The sequence below is a fragment of the Micromys minutus genome (assembly GCF_963924665.1).
Source record: "Micromys minutus genome assembly, chromosome: 26".
In the NCBI taxonomy this organism is placed as follows: domain Eukaryota; kingdom Metazoa; phylum Chordata; class Mammalia; order Rodentia; family Muridae; genus Micromys; species Micromys minutus.
The window spans coordinates 9,992,522-10,014,286 of record NC_137961.1 but is presented as its reverse complement, the minus strand read 5'-3'; the positions used below and the strand labels follow the sequence as shown (position 1 = coordinate 10,014,286).

Sequence of the window (21,765 nt, the reverse complement as noted above, 5' to 3'; positions counted from 1 at the left end):
CTCAAGCCTGGGTCCTTTGCAAGAGCAGTCAGTGCTCTTGACTACGGAATCATCTCTCCAGCCCCACCTTAACTCCTTTGATAGAGGGGTGGTGGTGGTGGTGGTGGTGGTGGTGGTGGAGGTGGTGGTGTGTGAACATATTTATGCAAAAATTAGTAAACTCCATCAAAATGGTTAGAGGCAACATTTTTCACAATAATGTTATCCTCCAGTGAATGTGCTCCAAGCCTGTGCTGGAGGAGTTTGTAGAACAGTCATACCGAGCTGACATTGCCCCGTTAGGCAGAGGAAGAGACTTCAGCACTGCCGGCTCGAATGCCCACCAGCGGCAGGTAGGCAGCTGATGGAAGATTAAACCATACCATGACAATGTTTGGACTAAGAACAGATAGCTCGTTGCCCTACTCTTGGATAAGGTGTCATTATTGCCACAGCCCTGCTGTTACCCCTTCATGTGGACATTACGGCTCCTTGTGTTTTATAAAGTGGTTTCATATTCCAGCCTCTCCTGAATAAGGGCATCGTCTTTATACTGAAGCCTTGGAGGAGATGGGGAACATTCAAAGGCTAAAATGGCCTTTCTCAGGCTTCGGTCCAACACATGTCTCTCCCATGCTGGGTATCTATTCCTGAACAGGTCAATTTTAATGACTGATTCTTCAATCCGAGGTGGTCGAGATGACGGGGTGGGTGGTGCAGTTGGTCTCACCTGAAACACAGGCACACAACCATCCCGCTCTGCAAATTTCTGTTCACGGTCACTGGCAACACTGCGGTTGTTGGAGATAGACCGTAGTGTGCTTGTGGCCACTTCTGGAGGCAGAGAAAAGGCAGTGGCAGGGTCATCACAAGCACAACTTGGCGACTGCCCAAATCTGGGCCCATTGGGATGGAAGAAGGCATAGTACATCAGCATAAAAACAACACCCGTTAAAAAGCTGCTGAAAACCACGCACAACGCAGGGATGGCAAATGCATCTGCAATCTGGGGAGCTTTGTAGAGGTACCAGAGTGCACTCAAGGCTGTATTTTCCAAAAGGATTACAAAATAGTAAATGAACAGCCTGCAGCGTGTCCTGCCTTCCTTGACATTGAACCAACTGAAGATGTAGACGATGCCTACCACCATGTCAAACACAATCTCTTCCCATTTGGTGATACAGAATTCCGTCTCACAGTGGACAATCCAGAAGGTCATGATGCACCAGTGGAGGACAATGAATATCCCAAAATACAGCTGGAAAACAGAGGCAAAGAGGGCGAATGTGATGACCCTGGCAGCAATGGTGAAGAAATGCCAGCAGAACTGGATGATGACGGCCATGTAGCTGATAGGCTTTTTGTCATCTCGGGAGTCCCGAAGAGCCTTCTGGTATGAGGCTAGGGCCCAAGCCAAGGACACAAGGGAGGCTGCTGCTGTGAAACCTACAAAGGAAAACAGGAAGACATTGGTCAAAAGTGAGAGACAGTGATGGTGCGGGAGGTTAAGTCACATAGGTATGGTGGCTTAGGACACAGGCTAGCAAGACCTAAGCAGAGGCTATCCATTCATTTGCATTTTCACTGGGCTAAACAATCACATGGAAATCCCAGTAACAATCCTCTGCAAAGCAACAGAACACCCTGAAAAGCCTGAGTTAAGGGGAACACAAAGCCAGCACAATGTTTGGGGTCTGGAAATGTGGTAGGTAGGGCTAGCTTCCAGTGTGCCTTGTGGGTTGACCAAAGGCCCTGCTTTGCGTAGCAGGGAAGCCACCGTGTGCTAGAAGTTGAGAACTGTGAGGAAACATTGCCTTCATGCATTGGAAACCAGTGTTTTCTTTTAAAGGTGACAGTCTCAGAGGTTTCCTATCAGCTTGGAGAGTCTTTGTTTTTTTAAAGGGACAGTGATGGAAAATAGCAGACTGACTAGCATGTGGTTTGTCTTGTCTCCTCCACACAAGAATGATGTGCCTTGTCCCCAAAGGCAGCATAGTCCTCTGTGATAAAGACCAGAGTCTATGGAGCAAGTTTGCTCTTATTTCTTGAGACACCCGCTGTGCTGTTCCCTTAATGGCATCTCAGTATTCCCCTGTTAGATTTTGCACCTGTTTATGGCCTTCTCCTTAGATGAAGAAATATGTGCTCACACTCATTTCTCCCCTAGTTTTTTATAAAATAGAAACCACACAGAAATCACTTTTGATCATTTGTCATCAGCTCCACTTGGGCAGAAATCTCCGATAAAGCAGGATCATCCAACGGATTCCCCTACACTCTGGATTTGGCCACTGTGTCTCAGAGTTTATGTGTGTGGTCCAGTCGTGGACACAATTAACCATAAAACACAAACCCTTTCGGGAGAGATTTCTTTTGGCGACTTGTGCTTTGTCAAACTGTGTGGCAGCTGGCTTGCTTCAGGAGCAAGGACAAGGGTTTCTAGGACTCAGAAGGTCTCATCTGGCTTTTCCTTCACCAGACCTGTCACTCATCATAGGTGGGCCATACCACTGCTTTTGTTCGCCTTTGGAAACAATGGAAGGTATATGGAATTGGAACTTCAAAAAATACCTTTATGGAAGAAACCATGCTTTCTCCCACTCATGAGAAATGAATTTTAAAAAGCAACCATGATGAAAAAGAGTCAAATTCATAGAAAAAATAACCACTGAACTCCTACAGTCACTTCTTACTAATCCTCTTTGATCAAGGTGAATGCCCCCAAATGTTTATAAAAATAGTTTCCATTAGTCAGTTCTCACCCTCCTCCTGAAGAATCAAGCAGAAAATCCTTGGATTTTTGTAGCCACTGGGACCTTCAGATTTTTTCCTAAGCACCACACGTATTGCTAATTGCTATATGTTTTATTCAGTAATGGATAGTCAGAGATCACCACACAGAAGAATTTGTGACAACTCCATTTCTATGCATCAGAACATATCAATTACATAAGATTCAGGAATGAAAGAGAAGAAAGAGAAAAGAAAAACCCAACAAAGTGAGGATGGGAAATAAAAAGTGACAAGATCATATATGTGGCCAACATATTTATGGTCACAACATCTGTATTGCGCAAGCTAGGAGCTGCTGCTTATCTGCTGTCCCCATCTGCACCGTTTGCAGAGTCACATCCTGAATCACATTTTCATTTTTTGAGATGGTCATACATAGACTACCATAGAAATCCTCATGCTTATTCCTGACCGGTGGGGTTACTGTGTGCTGTTAGCAGCCTCTTGAATAGATTGTACTCTATTTTTTTCAAGGTAGTTCCTGGGTGTTTGAAATGCTGTGAAGCCTCTCCTCCTTCTAGATGCTTGCTTTCTTCTGAGAGTTCTCAAGTACAGAACACCTGGGAAAGACAATTAATTGCCTTTGGTCAAGGTTCTGTAGACCAAAGAACCCGTTGACCTGACCAGAGAAGTTGTTAGTCATGTTTATTTTCTAAGCTCAGAAGCAGGTTGAATTCTCCTAATCCAAAGGGGGGAAAATCCTAACAGCAGTTGCACCAGAAGTAGTATGTAAACTGAGTTTTAGAGCTTGTGTGCAAGGCATATATGAAAGAAGTAACTTTGTGTTTGACTTGAATCTCAGTTTAAGAATGTATAAACATGAATTTCTGTCCCACAATTCAAAATTTCAAATATTTCTGGTTCTAATTATTATTATTATTATTATTATTATTATTATTATTATTATTATTATTATCATTATCATCATCATCATTATTTAGATAAATTCTCAACTTGTCGTAGCTTGTAGTAGCTGCAAGCACATAGCACCATAAAATTACCCGCTGTCAAATATAAAAATATAGAAAATTAATTGCTTCCAAATTTTCCTGTCCTCTTCATGAGCAATTCTGCCTGCGTGACACACTGGGACTTGAAGAAGAGAGTTTTGACTTGCTTTGATCTCTGCACACATGACTTACAATTAGAATCTACACTGGAGAGGCATTCATTCCAGTCTTGACCCTTGTAACCATGAATGAATTCTCCTTTGAATTTTTTTTTCCAATTGACTTATTCATTATTTCTCTTTTCTTAAAAAGGAAAATGTGTTTTCAATTAAAATAGAATTCCCTCTTCCTTTTCCTCCCTCCAGGCCCTACCAGCTACTCTCCCTTGAGCACCTCTCATGGCACACACACACACACACACACACACACACACACACACACACACATACATGTATACACATACACATGTACACACACACACACACACACACACATATATACACACACACATATATATATGTATGCATAAGTATATTACATATTCCCTCAGTTAAGCTCCTTTGTGTTCATTTCTATTTCTAAATCTACCTTCAGTAACCCAGTTTCATTTCTTACAAATTACAATAGATCAGATATAAATTCACACCTGCCACGGAGTGCTTATAGCATAAGCTCCTAATGCAGATGACATCATCTTATTTGTCTGCAATGCTAAAGTTGACTCCCTTGGACCTTCCCCTAAACTGCATGGGCTGTAAACCCCCTTACCTTAATCAGCATGCTATTATACAATAGGCACATTATCTTCCATAACCACAGTAAAACTATCGCCTTAAGCCAATTTCTATCGATATAATACATTTTGCTAACTCACCACCAGTTTTCCATCTTGGTCAAATGACCTTAATGGTGTCCATTCTGGACTTGTCCCAGCAGTACAGGGTTGAATCTAGGACTGGGCTTTACATTCAGTAGCTCCTGAACTTAGTTTTCGTTAACATGGACTGTTTCTCCAGGCATTCTTTGCTTTACCATGACACTTGTATATTCTGAAGAGCACAATACTCCACAAAAGCAAATCAGTGTTCCTCGTTTGAAGTATGTATTTTTTTTTTCTTTCCAAATGATTACATTTATTTGGGTTCTACAGAGCAGGCAGGCATAAATGGCACTGAACAATACATTTCCCCCTACATTAAATATTAAAATATAAAGATACTCTCTACATTCTCTGTGTGTTGTAGTTCAAAGTAATGTATGACACACATCTCTTATGAGAACTTTATTCTAGTGGTTAAAGAATAGCCAGAGGGAACTTAAGGGGGCTAAGTTATCCCTTACCATGCTAATCTTGATGTAAGACCTCTCGTTAACCTAACTCACTGACGGGTCTCATTTTGTAGAGAAGAAATTGAACAATTTATCTTCCCATCTTAATCTCCCTCAAAGCTGACTCTGGCTTTGTTGGTTCCATCCATCTTTCTCTGTATTCTTGTCTTCTCTTTGTATTTGTATAAGCTCCTTGCCTGGGCTTCCATCATCTTAGGAAACACCATCGCCACCCCAGGATTCTCCCTTCTTTATTTCAGACATGTTCTCTCTGTTCTTGTCTTTCTGTTTTTGTCTGCTGATCTTTGATCTGCTGACATCTCTTGGAATGCAGCTCTGGGTCTTTTCATTTCCCAGCCTGAGTCATTCCAAATCCTTCCATGCCTCAAGTCCTAACAGCCATCTTGATCACCCTTCTTTTTGAGGCCTCACTTGGAAGCTGCGTGGCTCCTCACTGACAACTTTCACTTTCTCTTGGAAGATATCCCCCTATATCCTTTCTGCTGCTCATCTAACGTTATTCTCAGAACCAGAGAGGACATGGTTAGGCCGGCTGCCGCAGCTCTAAAAACAGGGTTTATGTGCAGTCTGAGTGAAGTGTCATGCTGCAAAGCCACCTAAATCCATGTGTTCTGGTGCCTTCCTCAGCATTCCATCAAGCTGTGTGCCCCTGACCTGGGAGCTTTGCTTCTAACTGCATCACAGTCCGGCAATCAGTCTGACTGTGAATAAAATGACCATGAGGTTGGAGTGACAGTTAACTCTATCACTGAGAGTTGGTAGAGAGCTTCAAAGCCAGATAGATGGTATACAGTTGGTGGAAGGGTGATCAATAATCCTTTCCTTTGGATTAGAGTTGTAAAATACTTGGAAATACTGTGTTCCACGTGTTCTCTAGGCTAAGAGAAGCTTGGATTGGAGCCTCTACTTTGTGCTTTTGACACAGAAGGTAGAGCTTAGTGAAACACAGGGAATTTCCTGGGAATTGTTCAAGAAGCCTGTATGGTTTCAATGAAGAGTTTTCAGATGTATGTGTGCAACATGAAGTGAACTTAGTGACTCAGTGAGCTGACATGGTCCCCAGCAGGCACTCTGAATGCACAGCAGTTGGTCTCCTGTTCCCCTTCCCCTTTGCTTCTTATGATGTCTTTCCCCATGGACCTACCTTTCTCTTCTTCCCTTATCATCATCTCTTTGTGTTTACCCCTTTTCTGTGAGTATATGCCTACTCTGCTTTCCTCCTGTCTTGGGCTGCTCTTGAACATAACTTGGAATTGAGTGGTTTAAAAATAAATGATTCTACTACTGAGTGCTGTTATGGTGAAAGAGGGAAAGAGGGGCGGGGTCTGGTGTGGAGGTGCTGAGGGCTCTAACTTCACGAATAGATAATCCCCTTTCTTAGGGATGTCTCTCCCACCAGAATGGATTGTTGTGAATCCAGTGCTTCTCCAAATGCCCCTTGCTACAGACATGCATGCATATACCTGCCACAGTGATGCCATCTGCCTTTAGGCTTTCTCCTGAAGAAAGCTGCTGAAGGCTGGGCTGATGTAAATCTCCCCATCTTCCTCAGGCCATGAAGTTCAGGGAAGGAAACCCAGCTCCTTCACTAAAACCAGGAACAATATTGACAGAGCCAGCCAAGGCTCAGGCCAGGGAGGGCCTTGAGTAAACTGTGGCTTTAGAACAAGAGAACCCAAGTCTTCCCACCTGTAAGGAGCTATGGGTATCAGTCCAAGGCCACTGTGTGCTCAAGCTTCAATGTGCTTGAGATGCTCTTGTGTAACATTCTTTGATTAGCTCCCAGCTGACTTCTTCCCATTGTATGATGGCTTTTGCTGACCTTACCCCCTTCCCTTTTCAGGAACAAAAATGTATATAAGATACTGTACTTCTTAATGAACTTGCTTGGCATAAATTGTGCAAGACTTCCCAACCCTACTTTCCTATCTTCTATTTTTTTAAATCTTATCTCTTGACCCCTTCCCTCTTACACTGAAAATGATCTGCTAATCCGTGTCAGAAAACACATACTTCCATCTTGTTCTTCTTAAACCCATAACCAAACTAAATCAAACCTTCACTTGTTGTAAACTATGCAGCTTCAGGCATATTGCTACAGCACAAGAAAATGAATGAAGCTGTATAGTTTTCCACTTGTGGCCCAACTGTATTCTACATCTCTGCTCCAAATCTTGATCTGCTTTCAAAGTTTCCCATCAAAAAAGGACACAGCACTGTAAACCTTTGCTTTTCATCCCAAGCAACCTGTGCTCATAAAGTCTTCCTTTGATTTTTATCTACATGCAACTTTAATGAGAAGTGCAGGAAATTATTTATATTAGGATTTGAAAAGATGACAGTTTATACCATAGCTCATAGGAATGGAGGTTTGCAGGCAAAAGCTCTATCATCTCAACTCAAATATTTCCTCTAGGAATCAATGGATATAGAGCTGGGACATGTGGGAATGTAATTAGATATCCCTTGATCCTGAAGTTTCTATAGTATGAAGGGGGCATTTCTAGCTTTTAGTGTAAATTGGTTCTTTCATTGGTTCATTACCAACTTCATTTGCCTGCCTTTTGCAGATCACTTGGTCTAGTTTACATATATATTTTTTTGCATTTGTTTAATCATGTTGCTAGAACAGGTTTTAGGCAAATCTAACACCATCTTGCTTACTAATTCTATAGCCCTCAATGCATTACACAATATCTGGCACGTAAGAATTGGAAGGGGCAAGCTAGGGAGGCAAAGGAACCATGCTCCAAATGCAAAGCCAGGACCATGGAGGGCCTGAGATGTGTAGAAGGATTGCACAGTTCTTTGCACTGCAATACTGTTCTTGTGCAAATTTCAGTGTGGGTTGCAAATTTTCCAAATACTGTGGAAGAAAATCTGTTACTTCATGGTCTGGAAACCACAGACTTCTAGCTTCTTGGAAATCCCCGGAGACTGCTTCCTAAGAAGGATAGCCCATTCCCTGGATGGAGGAGCTTCAGAGGAATTGAATCAAGTGCACTAATCTCTGAGTACTCAGCAAGAGGAATGGGCCTGTCTCCTCCTCCCTGGGAAAAGAGTACCTAACCTTCTCAAGCACCAGGGGGACCAACAGTTGTGGTGTCAGTTGTCTGGCCATCAGCTGATTTGAAAATGGACTATGGGGTCATAATAAATAAGCAAGCAAACAAATAAACAAATCCAAAGCAGTTCAAAAGATGTTGTTTTTGAAAGGTTTTAAACATAACAACAGAGAGGATGGTACCAGGATCCGGTAAAAACCAACTACAGTCTTTTATAAAGCTCTGAATATGCTCTCCTCTTTATGGCATGGCCAAGCCAAATCACTGCTCCACTTCAGAGGATCATAGAACTGATGCTTGGTAAGAAGCTTTACAGCTTCCCCAGAGTGTTTGCAGCTCATGGTCATGGACAAGGATTAGTATCTGTTGCTCTGTGTACATGCCCGGGTGTGAGAATGAGGCTTACCTAAATTTTTGTGCCATGAAGATCCTAGAGTAACCTTCAGAAGCAAGTATGATTTTGTAAACAAGAAAACCAAGGACCAGAGACAGGCTAAGCGACTTCCCAGAGCTCCTGATATTAGCAAGGTGTCTGAATTGGTTACCACACATAGGCTGGAGTAGTTAAGATCAGACACTGATAATGGTAAAGAGTTCTTGACTGTACCATAATCAAGACTCATGGACTGTCCACATGTGAACTGTTGATGACTCAAGAGGTCCAGTAATTAATGCCACCTTCTTAGGCCTCAGAATTTTAATGGGTCCCATCTGTTTGCTAGTCTCAGACCACAGCCTCCATGTTTGTACCTGGCCAAAGGTTCCCATTTGGAATTTTTTGCATGAAGTGGATCAGAAGGATCCACAGGGCAGAGGAAAGAAAGGTTTCATTTCTCTTTGTGCTTTCTGACTTATGAAAATAGCTCCCTTAATCTTCTTAAATTTTCATCTGAGAAAAAGTGTCCAGGTTGGACATGCATAGTCTAACAGTAGCATATCACGGAAAGAGTGTCAGAGTCAGAATGGTGTCCAACTTCTTTGACAGGTTTAGCGCTGCAAATAGGGTATCAATCCACCCAGTTAACAAGATGATAATGGGAAAGCACAAAGCTCTCTGTCCTCTGACCTTTGCTGGGTACAGAGATAATAAAGGAAAGAATTCTCTGTCCCAAGGGACTTCCATTCTTTGTATCTGAAGACTATTTAATCTTTAGTTTGAACCCTGTGATGCAACGGATTAAAATATTTAATTGTTATGTTTAGTTTGGCTAGGGAGACACATGCATTTCACAATCATTTGAGGACTTTACCATCTCTGCAAAGCATATTGTGAGGCTGTGGCAGAAATGATAAGAGGAACACAATACAGAACCCTCCCAGGAGTTAACGTGAATGGAGTTGAAGAAGCTTTGTGGGGAAAAAGCAAAGTGTCTCTCTTCCTTAAAACATAAAAAATCATTTTCTCAACTAAACTCTAAGAATAGCAAACTTTTGTTTACAGTCCGGATGAACAGTTTGGGCTTCATAGGACACAGGGTTCTCTGCCATGACCATTGAAGTTAATAATGAAAAGTAGCCACAGACAAAAAGTAGGAGTGGTTTGTGTGAACATACATGCTTTAGCTTCATGTCTTTGCATTGAATGTTTGGATATGTGTCATAAAAGCTGGAGAGCACAGTCAGGATTCACAGATGTTTTTAAAAAATATTATTTTTAAGTTCCTCTTCCTAAATGGAAACATTAGGGACCAATTGCAAAACCCAATGACTGCAGGAAGGCATTACACATGGCTGGCTATATTAGAGTTTTAGATGGTGTGTCCAGCCAGCTAGTCAACGAAGCCAAAACAAGCCTCTCCACTTTGTCACATCCCTCACACAGGCTGGAGGTGGACAGGGAAGAAGGTGGAGGGGCTGCCTCCTTATCCCTAAGAGAATCAGATAAGGAGCACGGGGTGTACACTTCTACAAACTCAAGCATTTTAAGGAAGTAGGTAGAATGCCCTAAGTGGAAGGACTCGGTGGCCCCTGAGTTCCAGATGGCCTGTCTCAGGTCGTAAGCTTGATTCCATTCTCTGCTTCCAAGAAGGCTAGTTCCTCCTCTCAGCCAGGCCACTAGTACAGAGAACCAACTCCACAAAGTACCATGACCCTCACCCATCCCCTTTCACAGCAAACACAGTTGACATGCAGGTATGCAGGTGCAGCGGAGCCTAGGCAGTATCTTTCAGGAGGCTTGGAGGAGACGCTAACAGAAGAAGCCTGGAGGTCATGGCCCCGAGGCTTGGGCTTTGGGACTTTACTTGAGAACAGTGAAATGTAGAGCATCTACTAGGATAGGTTCACACACTCCTTAAACAGGGGGTGGGAGGGGAGGGAGAAGTGGGAGGCACTGACATATTTACATAGTAGTCCAGGAAAGGGTGGGCTGGAGTTCCATTGCAAACTAATGGACAGGCAAATAGAAAATTACAATCAGTCTTTTCAAATCCTAACTCTGTTATTAATTTCTATACCCTTCCTGCTTCCCAAGGGCACTTTCATGCCGGAAATTGAAAGGAGTTTTATTGGAGGAAGGTTGGTGTGAGGTGAACTTGAGATAAGGAGGTACAACACGTGGGTAATATGTTTTCATTCTCTTCATAGAAAAACAAGACTCCTTTAGTAGGAACATTTTAAAATAGGAGACAGAACATGTGATTTAATTTACCTGAACGGAGTCTGCATGTTGTTTGATTTGGATAAAAGAGCTATTCAGCTGAGGCCATGAGATTCAAAGAAAAGTCATGGTATTAATCTCCGAGAGTCAGTTTTCAGTGTCAACTTGATGGGATTGAGAAGCTCCTGGGTGGGATCAGAGAAGCGCACCTTGCATTTGTGAGGTATTTCTAGAGACTGTGTACAGTGGGGAGCATCCACCCTGGGTGCTGAGGATACCATCCCATTAACTGAGGTCTCAGGGGTAGAAAAGGAAAGAGGTGAAAGCCAGATCACTCTCTTCATGCTGTAGCTGCTGCAGTGTGACCTTCTTCACCATCACATGATGATCTGAGACCTCTGTCATCCCTAGACTGAAAATCCTAAGACCATGAGCCTCAATAAGACTACTTCCCTCAAACTGTTTTCTTGAGAATTCATCACATGGAATGAGACCTAAAACCACGCCATGCCTGTGTTTTCAGAGAAGTGTGAGCCATGAGGTTTGGTGACTTTCTTGGCAGAGTCTGGGTGAGAGGGGCAGTTGGTCCTCAGGTCTTTATGGAATTGCATGCAAGAAAGAAGGATGTCCATCCAACTTCACTCGTGGCTTACAAAAAGAGGGTCAAAATAGAGGCCTTTTATAAAAACGTCTGGAAGTCAGAGAGAGAGACAGGAAAGGATGCAGAGGTGGGAGTTAGTGGGCAAAAGAGCAAGGCTGCGCAACTCTGCTGAGGTCCCTATAGCAGAGAAAATCATCAGACTGTTCTCGATTGCTTATTTTCTGAGCTTTCTCTCCTAACCAATTTCTGGCAGATGCTTTACATTTTTTAAAGAACACTTTGCTTTTAAGCTGACATAGGTTTCCATGTCCCTGTCATGATGCCAAATTATTTCTCTGTCCAATGAAGTGAGAGAGAAGGAGGAGATTCTTCAGATGGGATGGAGGTTGGAATCTTGCTTCTGCTAGATTTACTAGTGCCCTGCCTCCTTGGGGGTGCCTCCATTCTTATACCATCAATAAGAAGAATGAACCCCTGTTGTGACTGTTATGGCTTGCTCTCTAGAATGGTTGGCTTAATATCTACCCCCTCCCTTTCTTCTCCTATTTTCTCAAGTGCTTTCTCATTTCAGGGCTGGGCGGGGAGAGGTCATGTAGCATTTGCACTACCATATAACATTGTATATACTGTTTCTGGAAGACACAAATACTTTTGAGAAAGTAGAGTTTCATAGAAGAAAGTCCTTCAGAGCAACTAGCTACAGGAAGAAAATGACCTGTGAGTGTGTCACACTGCTTCTCCAGGCAGCTGCTGAGCCAAGCTGAAGGCTGTCAGGATTAAGGAATAGAAACTGCTGGGTATGGTCTATATTTTATTCTGCAGTCTTTGGATGAATTAATCCATTGCATTCCCTCTGACCCCTTTCCTAGTCTGAGACCCTGTCAGGTTCAAATGTCACCTTAGAGTTAAACTGAACTGTCCAGAATGGTATCTACCCAAGTTTCTCTCTACCTATACATTCTCAAAGACTCTTTTCATGACCCTTTAAAATAAGTGATCATGGAGTCTTTGTATAATCTCTACTTCCTGCCATGCCAAGGACATCTTCTTGCACCATCCTGGGACTGAGTGGCCCATTCTTCCTTTCACAAGTCCCTGCCTGGTCTCACAGCTTCTTGTCATAACCTGCGGCAGTCCTTCCCTTCTAGCTTCAGCCTTTATCCAGACCTGCTTGGTGCTTTCCCCCTCAAAGACAGAGATGGGCTCTTCTGCCCACTGCATGCTAGTGGGTGCCCTAACCACCCGCGAATAGATTAGGCTTTTATCTCTCAGCTTGAGGAAAAGGGACTCTGTGGGAGTGTTTTCAAGAAAGTTTATAAATACTAGGCATTGTCTGCTTTGTTCAAGAGATAGCATCTAAGGGAATGTGCCAGCAATGTGGGTTACTGAACAGGGCTGTAAATTTTCTTATATCAAATCCCTGGTGTGAGTGGTTCCTTCCTTCTAAAAGGACAGATGATCATACCTGTCAAGGACTCTTCTGGTTTTTCCTTCTTACAGGGGACCTCAAGGCTTCTAAGTGACAACTTCGTCCCAGACGGAGGAGTATTAAGACCAATTCAAGCGCCTTTTTAAAAATCACAACCTTATTTTGAGAAACGAAAAGCCTTTCATTAGCTGTATCATGAGTGTCCCTTAAAGTGCTGAGTGTTAGAAGGGATGGTTTCTGGGGTGGTACAGCTGGGGAGTGGTAGAAGCTTTGAAGAGGTAGGACCAGACCCCTTTCTGCCTTTTGTAAATTTTGCCTATGCAGTATATTTTTTGCACTTTTTTATTGATTCTTTGTGAGTTTCTCATCATGCATTCTAGTCCTGATCATCTCCTCATACCCTGCTTTTGCAACCTCCCTAGAAAATAAAACACACACATACACACACACACACACACACACACACACACACACACAAACACACACACAAACACATAAACACAAACACACACACAAACACACACACACACAAATACACACACAAACACACACACACACACACAGCCTTACACCAACCCTACTGTACCACCACCACCACCACCAACAAAACCAATGCATAGAAAAAAAAATCATAGAAGCTGTAGTATGTCACAGTGTGTCTAACAGTAATACCTTTCTGTCCACACATCCTCACTTGTAAATTTTCTTTGGTTTGGTTTGAGGTAACTTCTCAAACTGGCTTCTATGACACCATCAGTATTGGATCCTCATCAGGCCTCCTTCCAGTTATCATGCTGTTGCCCTGTGTCATGAAGACCCTTCAGCTTTGGATCAGCCATGTGTGATGATGTCGATTTTTAGTGTGAGCCAACTCAGAGCTCTGGATCTGGCCCTGGCCCTGGATCCGGATCTGGGCATGGGTGGTAGACAGATGAGCGGGCTTTTCCTGGCACCAGGGTGAGCTTCAGCTAGGGCACCCAGTGCTATGGTCAGCCCTCTGCTCTCACACCCTTAGGGACTAGCTCACCTGCACTTATGCCTCCAGAGCTAGTTCCCCAGAGCCAGCTCCGCTGTGCTGCCCAGTGGACCATTTTCCCAGTGCTGCAGTCTGTGAGGATCGGGAACAGCTCTTCCTGTTATCGTCCCATTGAGCCTGGCTCACCCAGGCTTTTGCTATCAGATGAGGGGCAGGGCCAGCTCTCCTGAGTGCTACAGCCAGTAAGTTGTCAGGGAGAGCTCTCCAGCTCTTACACCCTCACAGCTCTTCCAACTACCCCAGGAGGCAAGGTGGAAAGAACACCACCCCCACACCAATGCCACACCAAGGCCTGCTCTATTATGCTGCCCAGGCTAGATGCAGGACTAGATTTCCAGAGCTGGTAAGGGGCGGGGACAGCTCCTCACAGTACTTAGACATCCATGTGGTCCCCGGATGCTGCCTTGACCAGGGATGTCCCCATGTTTCCAGTAGCAATTCAAGCTATGAACATTGACACCATTTCTTCCTGCCATGTAACCATGGACTCAGACATGGCCACCGAGGGCAGCTCAGGTTGGGACATCATTAGGTGGCAGGGCTGGCCACTCACAACAGGCTACTCCTCTCTACCCTAAAGTCCTCACAATTTCCTCTCTAGTCTTGACGCTCAAGGGGCTCCACTTCCTTTTTCTCCCATCTATCAGATAAACACTGTGGTGGTCCCTCCCCCACCCTGCAGGCTGGCCATGCAGCTGGTGGGCATCTGGGTGACATCCTTCATGGTACGAAGACAAATGGGTGTCTATGGCCCGCCTGTGTGTGGGGTAGAGGGCAGGTCTTTCCCTGCCCGAATCATGTGGCATGGCAGAGGCAGGTCTCTGTCTTCCCTCTTTACTGCACTGTATGGTTTTGATTTGATTTGATTTGATTTTTATGAGTTCTAGGCATAAAATAGCTGTGGCCACCAAGCCAGGAATCAGGCTAGTGCCATCTGCTCTGCTCCTAACTGATATAAGAACACCATCACCAAAAAGGTGCCTCTTGCAATGAGTATTTTTGCTGACACATGCTCTGGCCATGATATGTGGCCACTGGCCCAAAGCAGCAGCACTAATTGATTATGGACTAGAAGCCCTGAAACTATCAAGCACGGTATATCTTCTCTCTTCATAAGTTGACTACTTTATATATTTCTCTTATAGTAACACAAAGCTGATTAACACATTTACCATATATAATCATTCCTAACCATAGTCCTTAGAGTAGAGGAAATAAAAAGTTTTAGATCCTTTAGAGGAAAATATAAAAAGAGGAAGATATAAAAGTTGAAATGACCTAAGGCTACTGAAAGTTCGGGAAGGCTGTAGGTATTTATAGGCAAGACAAACAAAAGAGAGAGAAAGGGAGAAAATGAATGGAGGGGGAGCCATGGTGAGCTTGCAGAACTGTGCACCGTGCTTGTCTGGAAGGCTGCTGTGGAACATGGAGGCTGTGGTGAACCGACACACCTCTTCTACAGGGTGATCTGTACCAGGTTGGAGAAACCATGTTGGTTAGGATAACAGCATTCTCCCCCCTCCCATGGCTTCTGGAAACAACAGACGTGGCACTGGGCCTTTCTTCTGTGTCTGTGATATTGCATTATAGCTTCGGGAACACCACCTCGATTCTCATCACGATCTAGTCATGAAAACAATCATAGTTTGACCTCAATTAGCCTTTGGGTTGACTTTTAATGGGGGAGCACTCCTTGGATGCTCTTCTGTCAAGAGTCCCTGAGATTTATCTGTGTGCCTGTCTGTATTTCCCTAGAGTTGTGTGGACACTCTTATGATAGTATTTATGCTTGTCAGAACCACAACAAGCAAATCAAAGCAAAACAAAAACAAACAAACAAACAAACAAACAAAAACAAACAACCTCTCTTGGTCTGATGTCTATGCCATTGCTGGTTAGATTGAACACTAATCAATCATTTTGAGGCTTCTGGGTAGCCATACTGGGAGCCAGGTGAGTCAAACTGCCCCTATGATGTTGCTCTTACTGGCATAGGAGCCCATTTGACTCACTAGATTTACACACTACACATCCATACACCTGAAAAATACTGGGATAAAATTTTCTGCAACACACAATAGGAGTTCTAGAAAAGACCGAGAAAACAACCAAATCCCAAGGATTGTAGAGTAATGACTTACCCAATAAGCTGGGCTTGGTGGTGTTGCATACGTGTAACTCAACACCCGGGAAACAGAAGCATAAGATTCCTGAGTTTGAGACAAGCCTGGATAACATCAAAATGCCAAGGCCAGCCTGAGTGACATGGTGAGACAGTTGGGGTCATAGTTCACTGGTAGAGCACACGCCAACCATGCAGTGAGCTCAAGATGTTGGGTCTATCTCTCCTAAAGAAAGCTGTCTAGGAATTAAAAGGGAGGCATAGGACACCCCCAGGGGTTACACTTGTATGAGATGACAGTTAAGCTTTTGCTCTTATGAATGCATATGCTAAGGTAGGATAGGCAGCGGTTAGGCATATCAACCACACAGAACAACTCCAGAGCCGGCACTGGAGAACTGCCGAAAATTCAGCACAATAAACTAATGTCCCGTTATAGTCAACCTCTAGTCCCACCATTACTGGCAGGGTATGTCATTAATGCTATGTGCAAACAGAAACTTGACAGTCTACTTTCATCCTGTTTTCATATGCCTTGTATTCCTTACACTTACATGTGCAATAAACAAACACTGGGTGCCCGGGCTGGCTCTGGAACACTCAGGGAGACCCTCTTCCTCTAACTGTACTAAACTTTTTGAAGTAGTCTTTTGGCTGTACATTCCCTTCAATCTTCAGGCTGGTCAATCAACTCAGATCTGTACCCTGATGCTGGTCTCCGGAGTCCAATTTCCTAATCCTCCATCCTGTTGTAGGCTGACTGCTCAGTGATAGACTAGGGGCCACATCCTCTGGGGATTCACCATTTCCTATGCCTCTGGTACTAAAGCCCCCCCCCCCTTCTGTGTTCCCTTTTGTCTTTATGCACACTTAAAATTAGGCTTCAAGCTATTAACCAGTCTTCCTTGTTTGTGGGATTCACGGAGGTAGCATTGAATCTGCCTATTGCTGTGTTTTAGGAGACTCTGGAAATGCCTCACGCACTGATAATTACTTGATAAATTACATCGGATTAAACTGAATGGAATTTGGAGATGTTCTAAATTGAAGTATTGCTTGGGTGCCATTCTTGCCCATAATAAAGACACAAATGATCTGGCTCTGGGGCTCTTTATTAGCGTCCCTCGGGGAAGAATTGGCCCTCGGGGACCTTGTATAAAACACAAATCATCAGGAATCCAATGTGTGCTTATTCCCTGATGAAGACATGCTGCTAATAGGACAGAAGTAAATTAAATGCATGCCATCAGCAAGTGTAAAGGTTTTTCAATTAGGATTTTGTATGCTAGTGAGCAGTAAAGGAACAGTTATTTCCCAAGACAGACCTTTATGTGAAATTGATCAATTCTAGACCCAGGTTCTCTCCAAGTCTTCTGAATATATGAGAATAAATTATATAGAGGATGATTTTGATAGGGTTAAGTCTGGATTATACATGTCTCAGAATTTGGAAGTTAACAAGGTACAGATAATTGTACATAAAATTTAAGCACACAGATGTACTTATGACAACGATATATTCATACTGGGCCAAATGTCACTATTATGTCTGTTTTGAATAATGAGCTTACATAAAGGATTTGAGGCAGTGAAGAATTAAAATAAAACATTAAATAAGTGATCAACATAAATGAATAAAAACATAATACCACAACTCTTGACTATTTTTTTTCAACTGAACACTTAACCTTAAGGTTTTAGAAAGCCAAAACAAAGGGAAAATCATTAGTTTAGATAATTTCTTTATCATGTAAAAGCAAGTAGTAATGGTTTTGGTAGACTATTAAACCACAGTGATTAACCATGGTCACTAAAACTGTATCATTCTTACATAACACAATGAATGGATTAATAGAGTGCTGTATGCATAATGCATGGACAGAATAAACTAAAAACATTCCAATTCACAGTATGTATGTAATGCGTTTTCACCTCAGAAATGGGATATAATTCAGGTAGAATGAACTTAACCTCTAAGGCAAGAAACCACAGAAAATTAGCTTTTAACAGATACTTACTTGGGAGGGGAATATTGATCTTGGACAGTGTACTGGCTGGTTTTATGTCAACTTGACACAAGCTGAAGTTATCACAGAGAAAGCAGCCTCAGTTGAGGAAATGCCTCCATGAAATCAGCTGTAAGGCATTTTCTCAACTAGTGATCAAGGAGGGAGTGCCTAACTTACTGTGGCTGGTGGATCTCAGTTCTATAAGAAAGCAAGTTGAGCAAGCCAGGGGAAGCAAGCCAGTAATAACATCCCTCCATGGCCTCTGCATCAGCTCCTGCTTCCTGACCTGCTTGAGTTCCAGTCCTGACTTCCTCTGGTGATGAACAGCAATGTGAAAGTGTAAGCTGAGTAAACCCTTTCCTCCCCAACTTGCTTCTTGGCCGTGATGTTTTGTGCAAGAATAGATACCGTGACTAAGACAGACAGTTGACTGGCGTGTGATCTGAGGCAATGAGCTGACATGTAATCATGGACAGTGGGCTGGCTTATAGTCTACATTTCTAGCAAGAGAAGGTATGATGGCTTGAATAGGTATGACTTCTATAAACTCATGTGTTTGAAAACTTTGTCCACAGAGAGTGGCACTTTTAGGAGATGTGGCCTTATTGGAGTAGGTGTGGCCTTATTGGAGTAGGTGTGGATTTGTTGGAGAAAGTGTGTCACTGTGGTAGTGGGATTTAAGGTCTCCTATTTTCAACCTCTGGCCAGTGTGGGACACAGTCTCCTTCTGTCTGTCTGCAGATGAAGATGTGAAAGTCTCAGCTCCTTCTCCAGCACCATGTTAGCCTGGGTGCTGCCCTGCTTCCCACCATGTTCATAACAAACTAAACCTCTGAAACCGTAATCCACTCCCAACGAAATGTTTGTCTTTATAAGAGTTGCCTTGGTCATGGTGTTTCTTCAGAGCCATGAATCCCCAACTAAGATAGAGGACATTAAAACAGAGCTAGATCAGGAATGCAAGTCTGACAGTCTCAACCAGTTCTTCAGGAGACACATAGAGAAAGCAAGATGTATGTGAAGCCTTGTTGCTGGGGACTGTGGCAGAGCAAGGCACTATAGACATACCTACTGTGTGAACCTTGACAGAACATTGTTCCAAGGGCCTTGAATGGATTCAGAGGGTGATGTTTGTATAAGGCATGGACAGAAGAAACTAAATCCATTCTTGTTCCCAATAGGTATGCCATGAGGGCAGGCATTTGGAGCTGAGATGTAATTCTGACAAAAGCTTTCCAGGCATATCCACCAAAAACAGTCTCAGGAGACCCCCCTCACCATCACCCAGTACCTTAACTTCTTCAGGTGTGTTCTTGTGTCCTATGCACTTCCAGGAACTAACTGAGTGTTCTGCATATTGAGTCACTAGCGGGATACGTACTGTGTATTGGCAGGAACATCTTATGCTTTTCTGTACCTACTGGTTTATTGTAAGTAAAACTAGTCACAAAAATCTTTTTTGAATTGTTCCCAATTATCACTAAAACTGATGGCATGATTATATAATGATGCTCTTAGAGCAGAGCATTTCAAGTATCCTGCTGTTTGAGTTTTCCTAAGTTTTTCTTCTTAATATATTAGACATTAACCAACATAAAAAAATTCAATAAGGGAACAGGAATAAAACAAGAATATAGACTAATTGACCTAAATGAGACTATCTTAGATATAGCAGTATATATCCACAGACAACACTCTAAAGTGCTAGGAAGGCTGAATGTACTCTCTCTCTCTCTCTCTCTCTCTCTCTCTCTCTCTCTCTCTCTCTCTCTCTCTCTCTCTCTCTCTCTAAATAAAGAGACCATACATTTGAAAGAGACCAGAGCAATAGTACAGAAGAGGGGTTGGAGGGAGGAAAACAAAGGGGAAAATAATATAAATGATATTATATTATAATTTTAAAAACTAAAAACAAAATGATCTCAGAAATATACAAAGTACAAAGTTATGATGAAATAAAATGAATGGCCACTGGCAGACATGTGGGGGTTAAATGTCATCAAGCAGCCAATTGGATAAAGCAGAACATGCAAGGGATAGCAGAAAAAGAAAAACAATTTCATCTTAAAAAGTAACAGATAATAAGGAACAAAGAAGTGTTGCATGAACAATCTCACTTCATACCTTATAAATGTAAGGGACAAGTCCACAGCCACCAGCCTGGGGATCTGATAAGGCTCCCAAGCTAGGGCAGAGGACAGAGAAAGGAAGGCCAGGAGCTCTTACCAAACCCAGCAATCAGGGAGGAGCTACTCATTGTCACTCAGAAGTGACCTAGGAGCCAGATACACCAGCTGTTTACAGAAATAATCAGCAGTCTTTATCTCACTCAAAAAGAAGAAAGCACTCAGTTGTTGAAATCATAAACTTGTGCATCTTTGTAAGAATGAAGAGGCTAGAAGGGTACAGCCATCATCTTGCCCCTACCACTTGGGTAGTCTAGAAGAAGTACTCACATCCCTTGCCACACACATTACCAGGATTGAATCATGAAGGAATAAAGAAACTGAACAAACCTATACTTGTGGTTTATTGAATCAATAACAAAGCTCTGTCACTAAAGAGCAGGTAAGAGAACTGATAGGGCCTCTGGTGAATTCTACCAAACATTCAGAGAACACTCAACCACAATCTTTTGGAAACAGTCCCCAAAATTTGAAGAGTTTAGTGCTTCTGTCTAATTCCATGAAGACAACGTTAGCCTGATTGCAAAGGCAAAGACACTTCAAGAAAGGTGTACAGCCAAATCACCTACGAGTGTTGGAGCAAAAGTGTTCAACAAGATACTAGCAAGCTCAACTTGAAAATGTTATTAAAGGTTTACATTGCAGGACCAAACAATGAAACGTTGAGCTCAATATATAAATACAAAATGGCGTGGGACACAGTCAGCCAGAGAGCTTGCCTGGAATGGAATGTGAGGCTCTGCTTAGGTTTAACCTCCAGGATTACAGAACAGCAGCAATGAAAGTAAACATTCTGGACACATAATGGGAAACTAATGTAGTGCAAAACACACTGTCAGGGTGCGGGATAAAAATAACTATCCCGATAGCCAGAAAGAAATGTAATGAAATTTAACACAACAGTGATGATGATGATGACAATGACAAAGCAATAAGGACATCCATCTAGGACAGAAGGGCATTCCCTAATGACACTAAAGGTGATGTATCAAAAGCTCACAGTTAACAGAGCCATCAGCGATGAGACACTAAATGAAGGTTTTTCATTTTAAGCCTCGGTTTAAAACATGAAGTGGCAAATTAGTGTTTAGTAGGAACAGAATTTGAGTTTAAGAAGAAGAAATTTTTTTCTGGAGATGAATGGTAGTAATAGTTTTAGAGCTATGTGGGTCATGACCCCTTTATAGGGTCAAATATCAAATATCCTACATATCAAATATTTACATTATGATTCATAACAGTAGCAAAATCACAGTTACAAAGTAGCAATAAAATAATTGTATGGCTGGGAGTCACCATAAGGTGAGGAGCTGTATTAGATGGTTGCAGCATTGGGAAGATCAAGAAACACTGTTTTAGAACAAGGTAAATATGATCGGTTTTATACCACTCACCTCACATTTGTGAATACACTATAGCCATTTTCTGCGCTCTATGTTTTTCTATAATAAAAATAAGCAAATGTAATTTCTTAATATACTTGGCTAGTATTCAGACGTTATAGGCTCACTAAATATCAAACAACACAAGAGAGGTCTGAATCTCTACAAAATAAAATCAAATTTGTTGCATCAGAGTGACTGCCCTATTTAGTCAGCTCGAACATTTTTGCCAGTATTGCACAGTAGTAGTATCTGCCAGTGCCC

At 42.6% G+C, this 21,765-nt stretch overlaps 1 protein-coding gene across 1 annotated transcript in view; it reads right to left on the bottom strand.

Moving 5' to 3' along the window:
• Positions 1-478: 478 nt before the first annotated feature.
• Positions 479-21,765, bottom strand: part of XKR4 (XK related 4) — a gene marked incomplete at both ends in the record, with an annotated part of 328,847 nt that continues 307,560 nt past the window's right edge. Inside the window, one exon of the mRNA XM_080938735.1 lies at positions 479-1,425. Within this exon, the coding sequence (XP_080794861.1) occupies positions 479-1,425 (947 nt within the window). The remainder of the gene's footprint in view (positions 1,426-21,765) is intronic.